The 16,094-nt window shown below is 34.7% G+C and overlaps 1 protein-coding gene across 1 annotated transcript in view; it reads left to right on the forward strand.

Annotated features, from left to right (window-relative positions):
• LOC149803808 (uncharacterized) overlaps positions 1–15,621 on the forward strand; it is a 151,283-nt gene extending 135,662 nt beyond the window's left edge. The window contains exons 18-22 of the mRNA XM_089953619.1: positions 1,329–1,472; positions 4,186–4,309; positions 6,016–6,250; positions 6,479–6,595; positions 9,255–15,621. Of these exons, the coding sequence (XP_089809745.1) occupies positions 1,329–1,472; positions 4,186–4,309; positions 6,016–6,250; positions 6,479–6,595; positions 9,255–9,403 (769 nt within the window). The 3' untranslated portion in view covers positions 9,404–15,621. The remainder of the gene's footprint in view (positions 1–1,328; positions 1,473–4,185; positions 4,310–6,015; positions 6,251–6,478; positions 6,596–9,254) is intronic.
• Positions 15,622–16,094: the final 473 nt, after the last annotated feature.

Below are 16,094 nucleotides of genomic sequence, written 5' to 3' on the forward strand. Positions count from 1 at the left end.
GTTGGTTGTAAATGAAATTGGAAAATTACACAATATAAAACTGGATAATGAGTGTACTTGCCTGGCTGGTTGTAAATGAAATTGGTTCCAATCTTATAAACTAGTATCTTGTGAAAATGTGAAAATCTTGTTATTGCAACTCCATCATTCAGGATGGTTATATTAACATGTTTTTGGGGGTTTTTTTACCTTAGGACTTATTACATTGCTTAGTTGGTATGGAATAAAATTAGTCCCAATTTGATAGCCATTATGGTTTTGATGGAAAATATCTTGAAAATGTTGTTATCACTACTCTTCCTTAATGGAAAGTCAGATTGACATGGGATTTTCACCAGAAGACCTCTTGTGATGTCTAGCTGGCTGAGCATGAAAATGATGTCACTTACACATCCAGTAGAGCTTCAACAACAGCCATCTTGAGACTCTTGTTATCGCTACTGCTCCTTAATGGACAGTTGTATCAGCATTATGATTTTACTAAAAGACTTCTTGTCATGTCTGTTTTAGTCCATAGTGAAAATAGTGCTGGTCAGAGATCTAATATGGCCACCACAGTGACCATCTTGAAAATCTTGTTGAATGGTTATATCAAGTTGTCACTGAAAGACTTTGTATGATGTCTCATTGGTCATAGGTGAAAATGGTACCAATCTGACCTCCAATTGGCCACCACAGTGGCCATCTAGAAAATCTTATTATAGCTACTTTTCACAATGGCTAGTAATGTTGACATTTTGCTTTGACCAGAAGACTTATGTAGAGTTGGTCCTAAATCTTGTATCCAATATGGCCACCATGTTAACCACAGCACCTGATTTAAAAATCTTGTTAATGCCACAGAATATCAGAGATGGTTTCAACACTAAGCAGTTACAGGAAGAATAATCCTATCTTCAGTTCCTGGAATTTCTTTCACCTAGTGTCTTAGGAAATGCTGAAAAAAATGTAAATATGGAATGTTGATTTTTTGGAAGTTCTTATTGTATAATAATGCTGCCTTTTATGTGGGAGGTCATGGGTTTGAACCCTGGCCAAGTCATACTAAAGACTTATTAAACTGGTACTAACAGCTGCCACTAGTTTCAAAGCATTAATAGGTTACGGTTAGGCCTAGTGTCAAGATAATGTGACTTGGTGGGACATAATGCTACATGTCTGCAGCATGATGCCTCAGTGCAAGACATCACAATAAACAGTTGCACTGCAGACATTGTAACGATGTGACTGAAAAAATTGTTAAAGCTGCATTAAAAATCTAAATCAGACACACACAGAATAATAATGATAAATATGATCATCAGCTTATTCTTTGTTTTGTATTCCAGACAAGAGGTGGGTCGTTTACGTGAGGAACTGAAGCAGGTGAAAATGCATTATGAAAGTAAGACTGAGGATTACAAGCTGCTGGAGGACAGACTAGAACGGACCAAGGTCGATTATCAGCAGCACATCAACCAGCTTAACTCAAGGTAATTGAAGCTGCACTTTCATGCCAAACACTGGAAATTACTGGATCAATTCAGAATTACAGATTTGCTGGTGAAAGGCATTACTTGTTGTCAAGACTCTATGGTCTTAAACTTAGTAACAGAAAAGAGGAAAAACAGACAAGTTTTGTAAAAATTAAACAAATCTTTTTCCCTTGAACACAAGGTGAAATTTTAAAAAGAACTTGTATTGTGAATTAAATCCCAGAGTCCCAAAAGTTCTATCACAAGTCCAAATGTATGAAGTTCCATTTGAATTCCAGTGGTGATCCAAATAAATTCCATTATTGAATCTGTTGATGTGCCTGTGGTCTTGAACATGCTAATGTGCCAATTGACTGGAATGTGGTGATGTATTAAGTCTTTTGATGTATCACAGTAATGTTGTCCAAGCTTTCCTTGACTGTATTCATTGTAATTCCAATTTAATGTTTTAGTCCAAGAATATTATTGAGCATTTTGTAATTCCAATGAGTAATAATTTCAGTAAATAAATCCACCCAGATTAAAAACTCAACAATAAAACTGATTGCTGTGGATGTTTAGACAGGAATGAGTAATTTTTCAAGTAAAGACATTTATATAAAAGTGTATGACATAGTAATAGAGCCATGATGTGGGTAAGTCTCCTCCCTAAAACATTTGAAAATATCAGCAAGTTTTGGAATTTCCAATTGGAAAACTTATGCCTTAGACTCATTCAAACAAACCAGCTATTAATAATGATATAAATATTTAATCTTTGCTCAGAGAAATATTATGTTATTTACAAAATAAATGTCTCTGGTCAGGTTTCTCTATTAACTTGATCATTTAGAAAATACAGATATACATAACTTACAGTCATTAAGAAAAGACAAAAGACAATACAAATTAAATATACAGAACACATGTATGTTTGAATTACCAGAGGAAATCATGGTGCAACCTGTGTATATGATCAGTACAGGAATAGGTAAAAAGCAGTTGTTTTCAACTGGTCTTTATATTATGGACAATATATTGTGATTCGTTAGGGATGAGTAAACTTGACCCTTGTGCATAACAACGTCTGTATAAATGTCTAGAAATTGACATGTTCTTTCACTAAATTAATGATGAGAATATTCTTGAACTGCTGTTTTTTTCATAATCCACTAAAGTTGAAAAATTAGGATCAATATTTTTATTATAAGACAGAAAAATCACTTTTTCATTTATTGTATGATCATTCTTTAGGAAAAAATTGGGATACAGTTGTTAAGGTGGCTGAAAGATAAATGCATACATCTTGTACATTTGAACTTGATAGTAGTATGTATGTTATTAGAAATAAATAAATAAAGTAGGTCTGACAACATATTAAATTTGATTTTACTCTAAGGAAAGAACTACATTTTTTAATGACCGCTCCAGTGGCCTAGAGGTTAGACATCCGCCTCGGATGTGGGAGGTCGTGTGCTCGATCCCCAGCTGAGTCATACCAAAGACTTTCTAAATAATGGCACTAACAGCTGCCTCGCTTGATGCTCAGCATTTAGAGGTTAGTGTTAGGACTGGTCGGCCTGGTGTCTGGATAATGTGACTGGGTGGGACATCATGCTACATGTCTGCAACATGATGCCACAGTGCTAGGCATCACTATAAACTGCCACACTGCAGACATCGTAGCGATATGACTGAAAAATTGTTAAAGCTATGTTAAAACTCCAGATCACACACACACACACACACACACACAGAGTACCATCTTGAAAATCTTATTATTGCTTCTTCTACTGAATGGAAAGTCGTATTGCTAGGTTTTTTCACCAGAACACTTCTTAAGACATTTAGTTAATCTTAGGTCTTGATGTTGCTACTCCTCCGAAACAAAAGGTAGTACTGTGATGGGTTTTCACCAGAATTTTTATGATGTCTACTTGGTCCTAAATGAAAATGGTTCCAATCTGATGTACACAGTGGCCATCTTGGAAATCTTATCACTAACCTGAATGAAAAGTAGTATTGGCATGGGGTTTTCACCAGAATCCTCCTTATGTCAACAACAGCAGCTAATTTGAAAATCTTGTTATCATGGAAGAATATTAAATCAGAAATTCAAATGAAGTAATAATCTTGAATTCCTGGAAGTTCTTTTTCAGCCTTCCTCAGCATCAGCCCTTTTTTGGGAGGGGATGTGTATTTACAGGTTGATGAATGATGAATATAAATGTTTTACATGGAACTGAAATACTGTACTTGAATTAATTGACAACTAAAATACTCCTCCTTGTCATAGGTCAATGCTAAACTGTTGTATTCATGGGCAGAGGAGGGATTGAAGCTAGTTAGTGTGAAACAAGGAGGGGTTGGGGTAGGTATGAATAATTAAATAAATCATGGGGTCATGCTGCTTGCTAGAGAGTTAAAGTATTTCATTTTCATCCGGAACTGGAATGAGCACTTGGTTGAGAATGTCATGTCATTTCATTTTATTCTGAACAACAATGAACACTTCACTGTCATTGCATTTTTATCCCAAACAGTAGTGAGCACTTGACTGAGTATATCTTTTTATTCTTATCCCAAACAGCAGTGAGCACTTGGCTGAGTATGTCATTTCATTTTTTATTCCAAACAGCAATGAGCACTTGACTATATCATTTCATTTTTTTAATTCCAAATAGCAGTGAGCACTTGACTGAGTACATCATTTCATTTTTATCCCAAATAGCAATGAGCACTTGACAGAGATGTTGAATAGTGAGATAGAGAAGTTGAAGCAGTTCATCAGCAGCAGGACGACTGGCACAGTCACTGGCAGTTCTACAATAGAAGAGGAACTCTATGATGCACAGGTAAGAGATACAGTATTTAATGGAAGGGGTCTTTTGAACAGGGATCATTTTCTTTTAGCATGTAATGATCTATTTTAATTGAACAATATAATAGATATTATATTGCCTTTCTTCTATAAATCAGAGCTCATAGTCATTGTCAGACCTTGACAATTGACATGCAGTCTGATCTTTCCTCAGAATATTTAGAAGGGACAAATCCACTTCGGAAACAACAGGCAGATGATTTTTGGATTCATTTTGCATGACTGATAATTAATACTATTAACCTGTACAGAATATGCAAAATGAATATATGCCATTATAAATATTCTAATGTAAGGTCAACAGACATGTTAATTTATTCATTACATAGACAGTGTGCATACAAAACTATTTTTGCCTGAAATGTAAATAAATGACAACTACCAATTTCATTAATGGACACAAGAAAATCTGTATATAACGATGTACTAGTTGACAGTGAACACATAAGGATGTTCTAGTTGGTAGTGAACATGTAACGATATACTATTTGACAGTGAACACATAAGGATGTTCTAGTTGGCAGTGAACATATAATGATGTACTAGTTGGCAGTGAACATACAAGAATGTACTAGTTGGCAGTGAATATACAAGAATATACTAGTATAGTTTGAATTGCTCTACTGTTTTGATTTTAAAAAATTGTCACCTGCTCAACACACCAATTCAGAGTTTCTTTATTTCTGGAACCAAACTCATGATGCCTGTCAGTTCCAAAGTATACTTTGTTGTTGTTGTTGTGGGGTTAACGCCATTTTTCAGCACACGATAGGCTATGCATGGCGGCCAGTATTAATGGTGGAGGAAGAACCTGGGAAAACCCCATGAAGAACCACTGACCCACGAGAAGCTACTGGCAAGCTTTCTCGCATACCCACATTGGCCAAATCCTAGACTCAAACCCACGCAGGCAGAGGAAAGTATACTTTGTACAATCAAATTGCCTGTATATAGATTCTTCAACAAATCATTTGATCTTCTAGCAGACACTTTGGCAAGGCAGGGGATGTAGATGTTTTCATCATTGTGGGTTTGATTAATGTGTTTGGTATGTAATTAATGCAGATATAATTGTTGCTATGTCCATCAGTCTGTCTGACCATAAACATTTTGTTTTCTGGAGCATAACTCAAACTATTATAGATATTTCAACTGAACATGGTTCAAATCAAACCAGGTGTCTTTTTATACTTAGAATTTTCTGAATTCAGTATTCTTTACATTACCATGGAAACACAGTGTCGTATAAGTAGTATAAAAAATTGAGAGTTCTGCTTCATGTGATGCTTGTAGTAGTATAAAAATTGAGAGTTCTGCTTCATGGGATGCTTGTAGTAGTATACAGATTGAGAGTTCTGCTTCATGGGATGTTTGTAGTAGTGTACCAGTTGAGAGTTGGACTAAAGGGTACTTTCTGTAATAGTTTTTACTGAAGCAGGTTGCATAAGCAGGATGTGTTGTCTCTTGAAATCTTTTTTTTTTTTTTTTTTTTTCCCCCCACCCCATCCCTGGGAAACACCCATATATTTTATTAATTCGTGGAGCAAAAAAGTTGAGGCAGCTGATTAAAAATATTACTGTTCAATATTTATGAACTGGTTATATGTTTGTGACATTTTACTGTGTCTAAGAAAGGGAATATAACATTCTGTTTACCATTCTATCCCACCTTTATAATAGATCATGGTTCGTGTGAAGGACACAGAGCTGCAGAAATTACGTAATCAAGTGAAGAACTTGGAGAACAGCGTGGAGCGTTCCGTTGAGGAGCAGCGGTACACAATGACCCAGTATCTCCAGCAGCTGAAAAAGAACCAGGAACTCAAACAGAAGCTTGAGAGTGAGTCCTTCCCACAGCGAGAAACGAAGGAGAGCTCTCAGGATGATGATAGAGGTGTAAGGGCTCTTAGAAGGGGTGTGTATTATCTTCATTTTACTTTAGACAGTTATTTTACAAAACGCACTACCAGGATTGTTCACCTTTTGCACTTTATCTCAAGTCATTTGTTGCTTTTCTGTTTGCATGCAAAGCATTGAAGAGCATATACTTAGACAATGCCGTTTTTGTCTGCCTTAATATGAGGAAAGCTGGATTTATTTTCCTTCCTTTCCAGTGGATTAATTCTTTTATTTATTCAAACAGCTCCATCTTTTCACCATCGAGCCAGAAGTCCCAGCCCTGAAGGCCCATCCCCAAGGAAAGAAGCTGAAGGTCATCACAGCAGGGACTCCTACAGGCGACGTCATCTGCAGCCCAAAGGTTAGTATGTTTATAAAATTAATTGGAAAGAAAACATGCCTCTGGGGGGAAATTCCATCTGGAAAGAATAGATTCTGCTTTAGAGGGGAAATTCCTTTTGAAACAAACAGGTTGTGGCTTTTTGGAGAAATTCCATTTGAAAGGAAAAGGTTGTGGCTTTTGAGGGGTAATTCCATTTGGAAAGAAAAGGGTATTTTTTTATATAAGGAAATTCCATTTGGAAAGAAAATGTAGCTTTGTGGGGAAATTCCATTCGGAAAGAAAAGGTTGTGGCTTTTGGTGGGGGTAATTATATTTAGAAAGAAAAGGTTGTGGATTTTTAAGAAAATTCTGTTGGAAGGAAAAAGTTGTGGCTTTGTGGGGAAATTCCTTTGGAAAGAAAAGGTTGTGGCTTTGTGCAGAAATTCTCTTGGAAGGAAAATGTGGTGGCTTTGTGGGAAATGCCATTTGGAAAGAAAAGATAGTGCCTTTGAGGGGAAAATATGTATCATACAAGTTTCATTATGTTTAGCAGGATCTCATTAAGAAACATAGTTCAGAGTTAACCAAAGAATCAACCACATATAGCAAAACTGATAGCACAAAATTGCATTTAATTAGCATGCTTTTATTTCCTGTAAAAAATGAAACTTGTATGCTCTGCTGTGGCATATGGCATTTAGTGTTACCTTTGTCCATTTTGCTGTGGTTATGTTTTGTGTCAGGGTAGTTTCTCATGATTGATAAGTTCCAGAAACATACAGCTATGTATGCAGATATATTTTGGCAAGTACCACACATATCAACCAAAAGTAGGTCATTGTGACGTAAGTTTCACACTCCAACAACTTTGCTAAAGCTTTGCATTTGGGTTAGTGTCTTGAGCATTGTTTGTCCCAGAGACATGCCACTTAATCTGTACCACATGACTCATTTATTTTGCACTTGTGTGACTCTCATTAAGCTTTTGCATGTACGTCACTTTCTCAGTCATTATTAATTAGTCATTCAACCTGGTATGTATGTGTGCCTTGGTCAGGACAACATCATATTAAAGAAAGTAGGTAATTTTAATGTGTTGATGAGCACCAATCATATGAATCAGAAGTAGGTCACTGACTTAATTTGCATGCTTAAGCAACATTGGTGAACTTTTTTGTTGAGTCAGCTTCGCAGGCAATGTTTACCTCCAGAGACATGTAGTTTGGAACGTATGCATCTAGGTGAGTGCAACATCACCTACCCCAAATTAGATCACTGTATGGTACATTTTGTGCTTGTCATTTTTTGCATTTAGGTCAGTCTCAGGAATTACAGGTCACAGTCATGCAACTTGATGTGTGGGTAAATATTGGTCAGTACAAGATTATCTTTCCAAAAGTAGGTAATTGTGACCTTTTTCATGCTTTGGTGATTTTGGTTACATTTACATAGGGATTTCTACTATTACTGTCAACAAAATTGTGGAGCTTTGTGTGTGTCAATGTTTTTATAAGTACAATAACCCTGTTACTGCAACCAATTTTAATCCTTCATTGACATTAGTTTAGTTCTGTGTTCACATCAGTCTTTTAGCCATTATATGCCACAGAGTCTTGCAACCTGGTAATAGAGGTATTGTTGAGTCTAGCAGTTCTTCCAAAATGTAGGTCACTGTTGTCTACATTTCATGCTTAAGTGACACAAGTTTTACATTGGACTTAATTTTTCAGGCATTGTTGGTTACAAAGGCAAATAACTTTGTGAACGCATCTTTGTGAGCACAGTGACACCTTACCAAAATTAGGTAACTAAGATATATTTTTCACACCATAGTAACTTTGGTTACACCTCTGTCTGCGTGGGTTCGAGTCTCCAGTTCGGCCAATGTGGGCAAGTGAGAAAGCTTGCCAGTAGCTTCTCGTGAGTCAGTGGTTCTTTCCGGGATTTTTCCAGGTTCTTCCTCCACCATTAATACTGGCCGCCATGTATAGCTTATCATGTGCTGAAAAATGGCGTTAAACCCTATAACAACAACAACAACTTTTGTTACAGTTTCCATTCATGTCAGCTTTTCATGCACATTTTACTTAGGGTTGTACAAAAGGAGTAGGGTGGGGCATATTTTTTTCTATGAATACAGTTCTAGTTACATAATGAGATCCATATATAAGAAGCTACATTATCATATTCCTTGGACTTCATTATAGATAAAGAAGAAGTATGCATGTTTACCGGCAAAGATTAGTGTGATGCCAGCCAGCAGTTCCAGTGGTCTTTGCAGGTTTACTTATAAAAGTGATGGAAGTTTCTAAAGTACAATTTTCAGTAATTGCCAGTCACCATCTGTTACTAAACCCATTGCTTGGGATAGTTTTTTAAAATGATGTGGTGATTGAATCAAGTGTAGTTGTCATTCTCTATTTCAGCTCCTTATCAGTGTTTGCAAGAGCAAGTTAAAGATGGTGATGTTAGACACAAAATCATGCAGTTGGTTATGAGTGTATTTTATTCAGTTTCTTTGTCAATTTGTGTATTGTCATCATACAGGTGGAGATGGCATAACAGAAAATGGGATTCATTTTTGTTAATATTCATAGGAGTTTACATGCAAGATTAGCTATTACTTATTGAGAAAAAAGGGAAGCTTTTTAGCTTTACTGTTGAAAAGTCATCCACATTTTCTCTTTTAATATTGCAGATCTGAAAAGGTCAAAGAGCAGCCCATCAATTCCTTATGTTTTTGATGGAAAATTGGGAGCTGGTGGGATGGTCTTTCCAGGTTCTGAGAAAACAGGACGTGATTCCAGTGGAAAATCTTCGAAATCTTCAAGAGGGTCAAAGTCTTAGTGTACAGAAGAATTTCACCAAGAGGATTTGAGGCAAAATGTGTAACAGAACAATGGCAGAATATTCATGTAGAGTGATGTATGATAGGTACTGCAGATGCAGTTGGATATGTAACAGTTTGTTATGTTAATCAGACAATCATTTCTCATTTATGTTTTTGACATGTAGCCAAGAGCTGCTGATATCAGTTTGTTTTTGACTTGTAGCCTAGAGCTACCGATATCTCTATATTAATTTATACTTGATGAAGAATGTTTAAGTTTTGAAATACTTTTGATCATACAGGAATCCATAACACTGACAGTTATCAAGTACTGACTATGTTTATAAGTCTTGAGAAAATATTACCATTTATACGCACAAGTCGAAATGCAAACTGCATAGACCCAGATCTGCCATCCCATCATTTGCCAGCAAATCTGGGTCTAAACAATTTGTTAGGACTATTCATTAGGACAAACAGCATATACCATGGTCCTGTCCATTGTGTAATGATCAGTCACGATCATTGTTGCTTGCAGTTGGACGTGACTTGATAAGTGAGTATATATGGTAAATTGTAGTTAGTATATTCATTAATGATGGATATTTATGTTACAAGATTTATTCATTTTTTATTTTATTTATAGATTGTATAAACTACTGGAGAAGCAAATTTTAAAATATTTCTTCAGAAAGTTGGTCTTACTTTCCCACCTATCTCTGTACATATTTCAAAATTATACAGGTGGGCCATTAGTGAATCACTGATGGGAAAACCAATGGGAAAACCTGCTTTATCACATGTTATTTATATTGGCTTCTATGTGATCAATCATTTTGGAACAAAGATAACCATGTACCAGATTTACCATGTACCATATTTATTCTGCACACATTTTGTCATTGTTAGGGAAGGACTAAATATATAAAACTATGAAAGGATACTATAGAAAAGGTATATTAGTTTTGATGCCATTCAAAACCTCATGTATATGAAACAAAATTACTGTGACAAGTCCACAATTTACAGAGTTAAGCTTCTTTATTTGACAAACTGTCAATCATAATATTTTAGTGTCAAGAAAATTTTACTAATAAATTATATTTATCCTGTTAGAGATATAAAAATGTAGGGAGTAATTGCTGCCAAATACATTGTTAATAATTTTGGCAAAATATGTTTTTGAAAATATATCTCCCTTGTTAAATTTGTGAAAGTTTTGTGATTTACAATAAGGCACATGTTTTTTATATTAATGTACAGAAGACATTTTTTTGTATTTAGGCCTGGCTTCATTGTTCATAAAAATGTGTGAATACAGCAACTGAATTCAAGACCAACAAATTTAGACCTGCACTCTTCTGACATCTATGACATTTTTAAAATACAGAAAAAAATAATAAGCTAATCAGGATATGTTAAATGCTCAGTTAATGAAAATGAAATCATTTGTTGAAATCAATACAGGTGTTAAATTAGCCACTTTGTCATCATTTACGTTATTAAAGGGAAATAACTAATGGTGTTGATATAGATCAGAATGTGACAATTCATATTTGTGCACAGATTTGTAGTAGGGTTTTTCTAATCAATCTATTCGAGAGAATGTGGCTATCAATGATCATGTACTAAGTAAAGATTTGTACATTTTTATTTGTTTGTATTCTTCAACAGTAAGTCATTTATTTGTAACAAAATTTAATTCTTTAATTGAACATTTTGATAAAATGAATGCAGTTGGATACAATAAGGTTTTTTTCCCCCTTTGAACCACAGGATTTTGTTATAATTAGACAGGTAGATTGCAGTGTACAAAAGACTTATAAGTATAGTCTTTAAATAATTTTGCACTTGTATAGCAATTATATAACTTGTCTATTTTGAAATAGAACTTGTATGTCTTAGTGTTATATGTTGGAAGTATTTCAGACAGTTCTGTTAAGGACCTAAAAGTATTCTGCTGTAAGTTCACATTTTCTGATTCATTTGAATTTTTGGGTTATAAATATTACTCCAGACTGGGAAATCTTACTCTGATTGTACAGAAATAATTTTTTTTTTTAGATGGTCGGAGTAGTTTCCAGTAGTGGATTGTTGAAAGGGGATGGTTAAGGGTACTTCTTTTCATCTCATGAAGCAGTGATAGCACCATTTCCTTCATTTGTACACTCATTATCAAGACTGCCTTTACTGAAAGCTTGTCAAGGCAATTACTTTCCACATCTCCATCCACACCCAGGACTAATATCATTGTTGAAGGTTTTTCTACTTTTTTTTTTCTGGCCAAATAAATGCCCCCATTGAAGTTCAGGGTCAAGCTCAACTTCCAGGCAATGGCCAGTTGTTGTTGTTATACATGGAACTTTATGTAAATTAAATACATTGTCCTGCACTTTTTTCATGCATTGGCAACACTTTTTACTAAATAACAAATTGATGTAACAGTACATGGTACAAAGTTCCTGATTTCCACATTAAACATGTATATATTTAGCAGTTATTAAAAAGATTGCACAGATACTGAAGCACACTTAATTGACATGGGTCCTAAATAGATCCTTTGGTGCACAATATATACATCAAATCTCATGTTCAGCTGGTTTGTATGATTGGTAATGTATCTGGAATGGGATTATATGACTTGATTTTTATTTTTAATCCTCCAAACCAAAGGTGTGAGCATATAGGGATATTGATGTCCGTCCATAGACAAGGTCGTCTCTTCAACATAATTTGGGTATTTACTGTGGTTTTTATTTCTCATATCTTACATATGCATTGTCCATGGGTTGTGGCAGAGGCTTATGAATTTGTGGGCTGTTAGGTCACTGGAGCTGAAAATGTGATTTTCCTATATGTCAGAGAAGTCTTTCATCAAACTTCATTGGTAGACAACACTTGTGCAGGTGTGACTCCATTTGATTCAGAGCCTCAGTGATGAAAGAGCAAGGTTCCTGGAACCAGCATTGTACATTTTTTTGTTTCCATTTTATAAGTTACCTTGATCCTGTTTTAATTGGTTGAAGCACCTGCCTATTGACTTTTAAGCCAAGAGGTAAAAGGTCAATGCCACAGGAGCTAAAATTGTCATGTTGGGTTCAATATGATAAATCTACTTTCCTTATGTTTCCTGCACCCTACTATTCTCAATTTCATGGTTTTAGGAAGGGCATTTCTCTATTGGTTACATGATCAATAGAACAAAAGATTAAGGTCAGTGGACATGAAATGGTAAAACTGTTCATTTTACATTTGTGATAGCTACAGTCAGTCAGGAGAGGCAGGGAATCTGCCACTCTTCTGATTTTTTTTATAAAATTTATAAAATCAGCTTTCTTTTGCCAGTATTATTTAGCATCACCTTTTTCCCTTCCTCCAGTTGTCACCAAACAATGCTTTTATTTAGAAGGCAGCTTATTGGGCAAGGGTCTGCAAATCAAAACTCACATCCATTTGATGGTTGTCAGATCATAATTGTGTTATTCTAGGGATTTTTAAGATGGAATCTATAAAAAATATATATTGATCTTTTTACTTTAAATATTAAATATATAATAAACCATTTTCGAAATCACTTCTGTTAGTCTCCATGTATGTATAGAAGCTGGTAATTTCCTTTGGGGTTATTCCTTTTCAGGCTAGGAATTGCTGTTTGAATGGGAAAATAGAGCTATAGATAATGTAGTTCATTGAGATACATACAGTTTGATACAAGGAACAGAAACTCATTTTCATTCCTCTATAGGTTAAAGAATTGAACATTGCTAGTTTACATTTTCTGTGTTAGCCAATTTACTTAACTGTATTGAGAAATGTGATAGTTATTAAAAGAAAAGAATTGGTTGTGTTAAACATATTTAGTGCTTTTTTCTTGCCAGAGTTGTGAACAATTTTTTTGTCTTCCATAGTTTGATGTCTTTTACCAAACAAATTTTATGATTTTGGAGGAAATTTTATATTGAAAAAAGTGTTTTCCACAACAGTATGCTTGTCCAGTTTTATGACTAATTGAAGTCGACTGATCTTTAAGCAACTTACCAGTGATTATGTTGAGATACTGCATTATCATTTAGTTTCCATTATATATTTTAGGATATAACACGGATCCTAGTTTAACTTGTTTTAGAATTGCTGTACCTTTTTTTTCCAGGCATGAAAGATTAATTTCCCCAAGTAAAAGAATGTACTAATTAGTGCTTTCAGTGAATGGAATGAAACAACCTACATAATAAGTATCGCAGATTGCATTAGTCTAACAATTCTTAAGACTGAATGTCAGTTAAAGCTACAATACTGAAGATTTTCACCATTTTTGGTCACAGACAAGAAGAGCTTATGGTATGGTCTGCCATAGATCAACTGTCTGCCCATTAGAAAAATGTGTTAGTACTACTCTTTAACTACTTAGAGGGTTGTTGTGAAGCTTCACAAACATTCATTCCATGGTTTAGTTTACCATAAAAATGGCCACCAAAGCAGCTATCTTGCAAATCTTGTTATTACTAGTCATCCTGATGTCTAGTTGGGCCTAAATGAATATGGTGCTGATCTGACATTTGATATAGCCACTATCTCTAAAATCTTGTTATTCAAACTCCAAAAGACTTCTTATGATGTCTAGTTAAGACTTAAATGAAAATTGTGCTGATCTGATGTCAGATATGGCCACAACATCAGCCAGCTTGAGAATTTTTTTTATTGCTATTCTGAGTGGACAGTCATGTTAGCATGGGGTTTTCACTGCATGCTTTTTGTCTAATTATTTATAATGAACATAGTGCCAGTCTGACATGCAATATGTTTACTACAACAGCAAATTTAAACTCTTGCTGAAGATTATCAGAGACAGTTTCAATGCTCAGCAATTAAATGGAAGAAATAGTCTTAAAGTTGTAGAAATTCTTTTTGGCAAGTACTACATCAGTTCCTTTTAGGGACTTTTGTCACAGTATGGATCTGCATCCATCATGTGTCTATCAACAGCTGCTGTTTTCAACTTTTCCCCCAAAAAACTAGAAAGTTTGCCTAAATTCTCGCATAAATGGCTTTCAGGTTTATACAAATATAGCTGATCAAGCATTAAATGTAGCTGCTAATACAAAACAGAAAAGCCTTCAATAGACTTCTTGAAAACAACTGCTTCAACAGAATCTGACCAACATCCTGGCATAAAAGCCTATTAGTATTGGACAAATGGTGTGGCTGTCCCATCAAATATTGATGAAGATGCAAAATATAAATAAACCTTGATAGTCATTTTATTCATAACATTGCAATCAACAGCACATGACAGAATTATGCAAAAAGTATCCTTCTGACCAAGATGACTCAGTCAAATCTTGCATATATCTATTGAGCAGCTGTCATCAAGGTAAACACTCTCAGGTCTTTTATTTCAGTTTGGGTACCCAAATTCAGCAGGCAGTTTTATTTATGTGTGTATCCAAGATGTCAATCAAGAAAATTGCATATCACCGAGCTACATTCTAATGGCCTTGGTAAAAGTGATATATCCATGTTAACATCATAACACCTCCAGTGAGCATTTATCTATCTGAAAATTACTTTTTCAGGGTAAAAATTGTTTTTGAAATAAGCAGTCCCAAGTTGCTCAGAGGTACTTGTTTTTAAATGTACCTTGATATAGTTCTTTACTATAAATTATGTTTCTTGAAAATGGTCAGTTTGCCACAAGAAAGCGTTCCTTGTAGCTTTTATATATTTTGTCATTTTTATTTAAATCAGTTTAGGGCTGTTCCAGTAAAACATACCTGGGGCCTAGGAAAGGCACTTTTAATGTGAATATAGAATTTTCTTTTCATTTTAATATGAACTCTGTGCAGTCAAACTATCCTGTTTATAAAAAACTGCCTTCCTTTGGTACCATGTATGTTTAAATGGAACAACCCTTAGTAGTTACTAGCACTGTATCTTTAATATAGCTAGCTATGAGAGCCAGTATTTAGTACTTGACATTTTAAATAACTTTTAACTAGTGCTCACTTTTCTGTGTTTAAACTTGTTGTATGTACTGTATTAGGTTCATATTCAGATAACAGAAACTGCTTTAGGTTAGATATTCTTAAAAGAAATCGGATCTAGTTTTTCTGATTTACCTAGAGTATATGATATATGGATGTGCATAAAAAATGTTTTTGTGCATGCCTATTGACATGTTTTTTTATACTGCTTTCTTACTATTAATTCTCATCTAAATAAATAATCTTTAACTGTGTTATCTTTTTTTGTCTGATACCTGTCCAGGCGAGTTGGCTGCCTTTGTAGATCTTTACTGCCATTCAGATCACCTCAGTTATTCAGGAAATAAGGATTTATCTGAGAATTTATGAATGCAAGCAACTAGTCTAATTGGTCCAAATTTTTGTGAAGAGATTTCTGGCAAACAAAATTAATAATCTTTCTGTTAACCACTTTTTTGCCTCACAAATAACAGAGATGGTCCAGCTGCTTGGGAAAGACACTTGAAGCCCATTCCCTGATATAGCCAGTAGAGCATTAGAAATACTGTTAAAATTAACAAAAACAAAACATGTTTTCTCTTCATGAAGTAATCTTAATTTAAAAAAAAAAAAAAAACCAAAACAACAGCAATGTACACTACATGTGGCAATCATATTTCATACTAGTCCTGTAAGTAAATGCACCAGACAATAATACAACCAGCTTAATATCTGGTATGAACCCAAT

The sequence above is a fragment of the Sinohyriopsis cumingii genome, chromosome 3 (genome assembly GCF_028554795.1).
Source record: "Sinohyriopsis cumingii isolate HCF-2022 chromosome 3, ASM2855479v2, whole genome shotgun sequence".
In the NCBI taxonomy this organism is placed as follows: Eukaryota; Metazoa; Mollusca; class Bivalvia; order Unionida; family Unionidae; genus Sinohyriopsis; species Sinohyriopsis cumingii.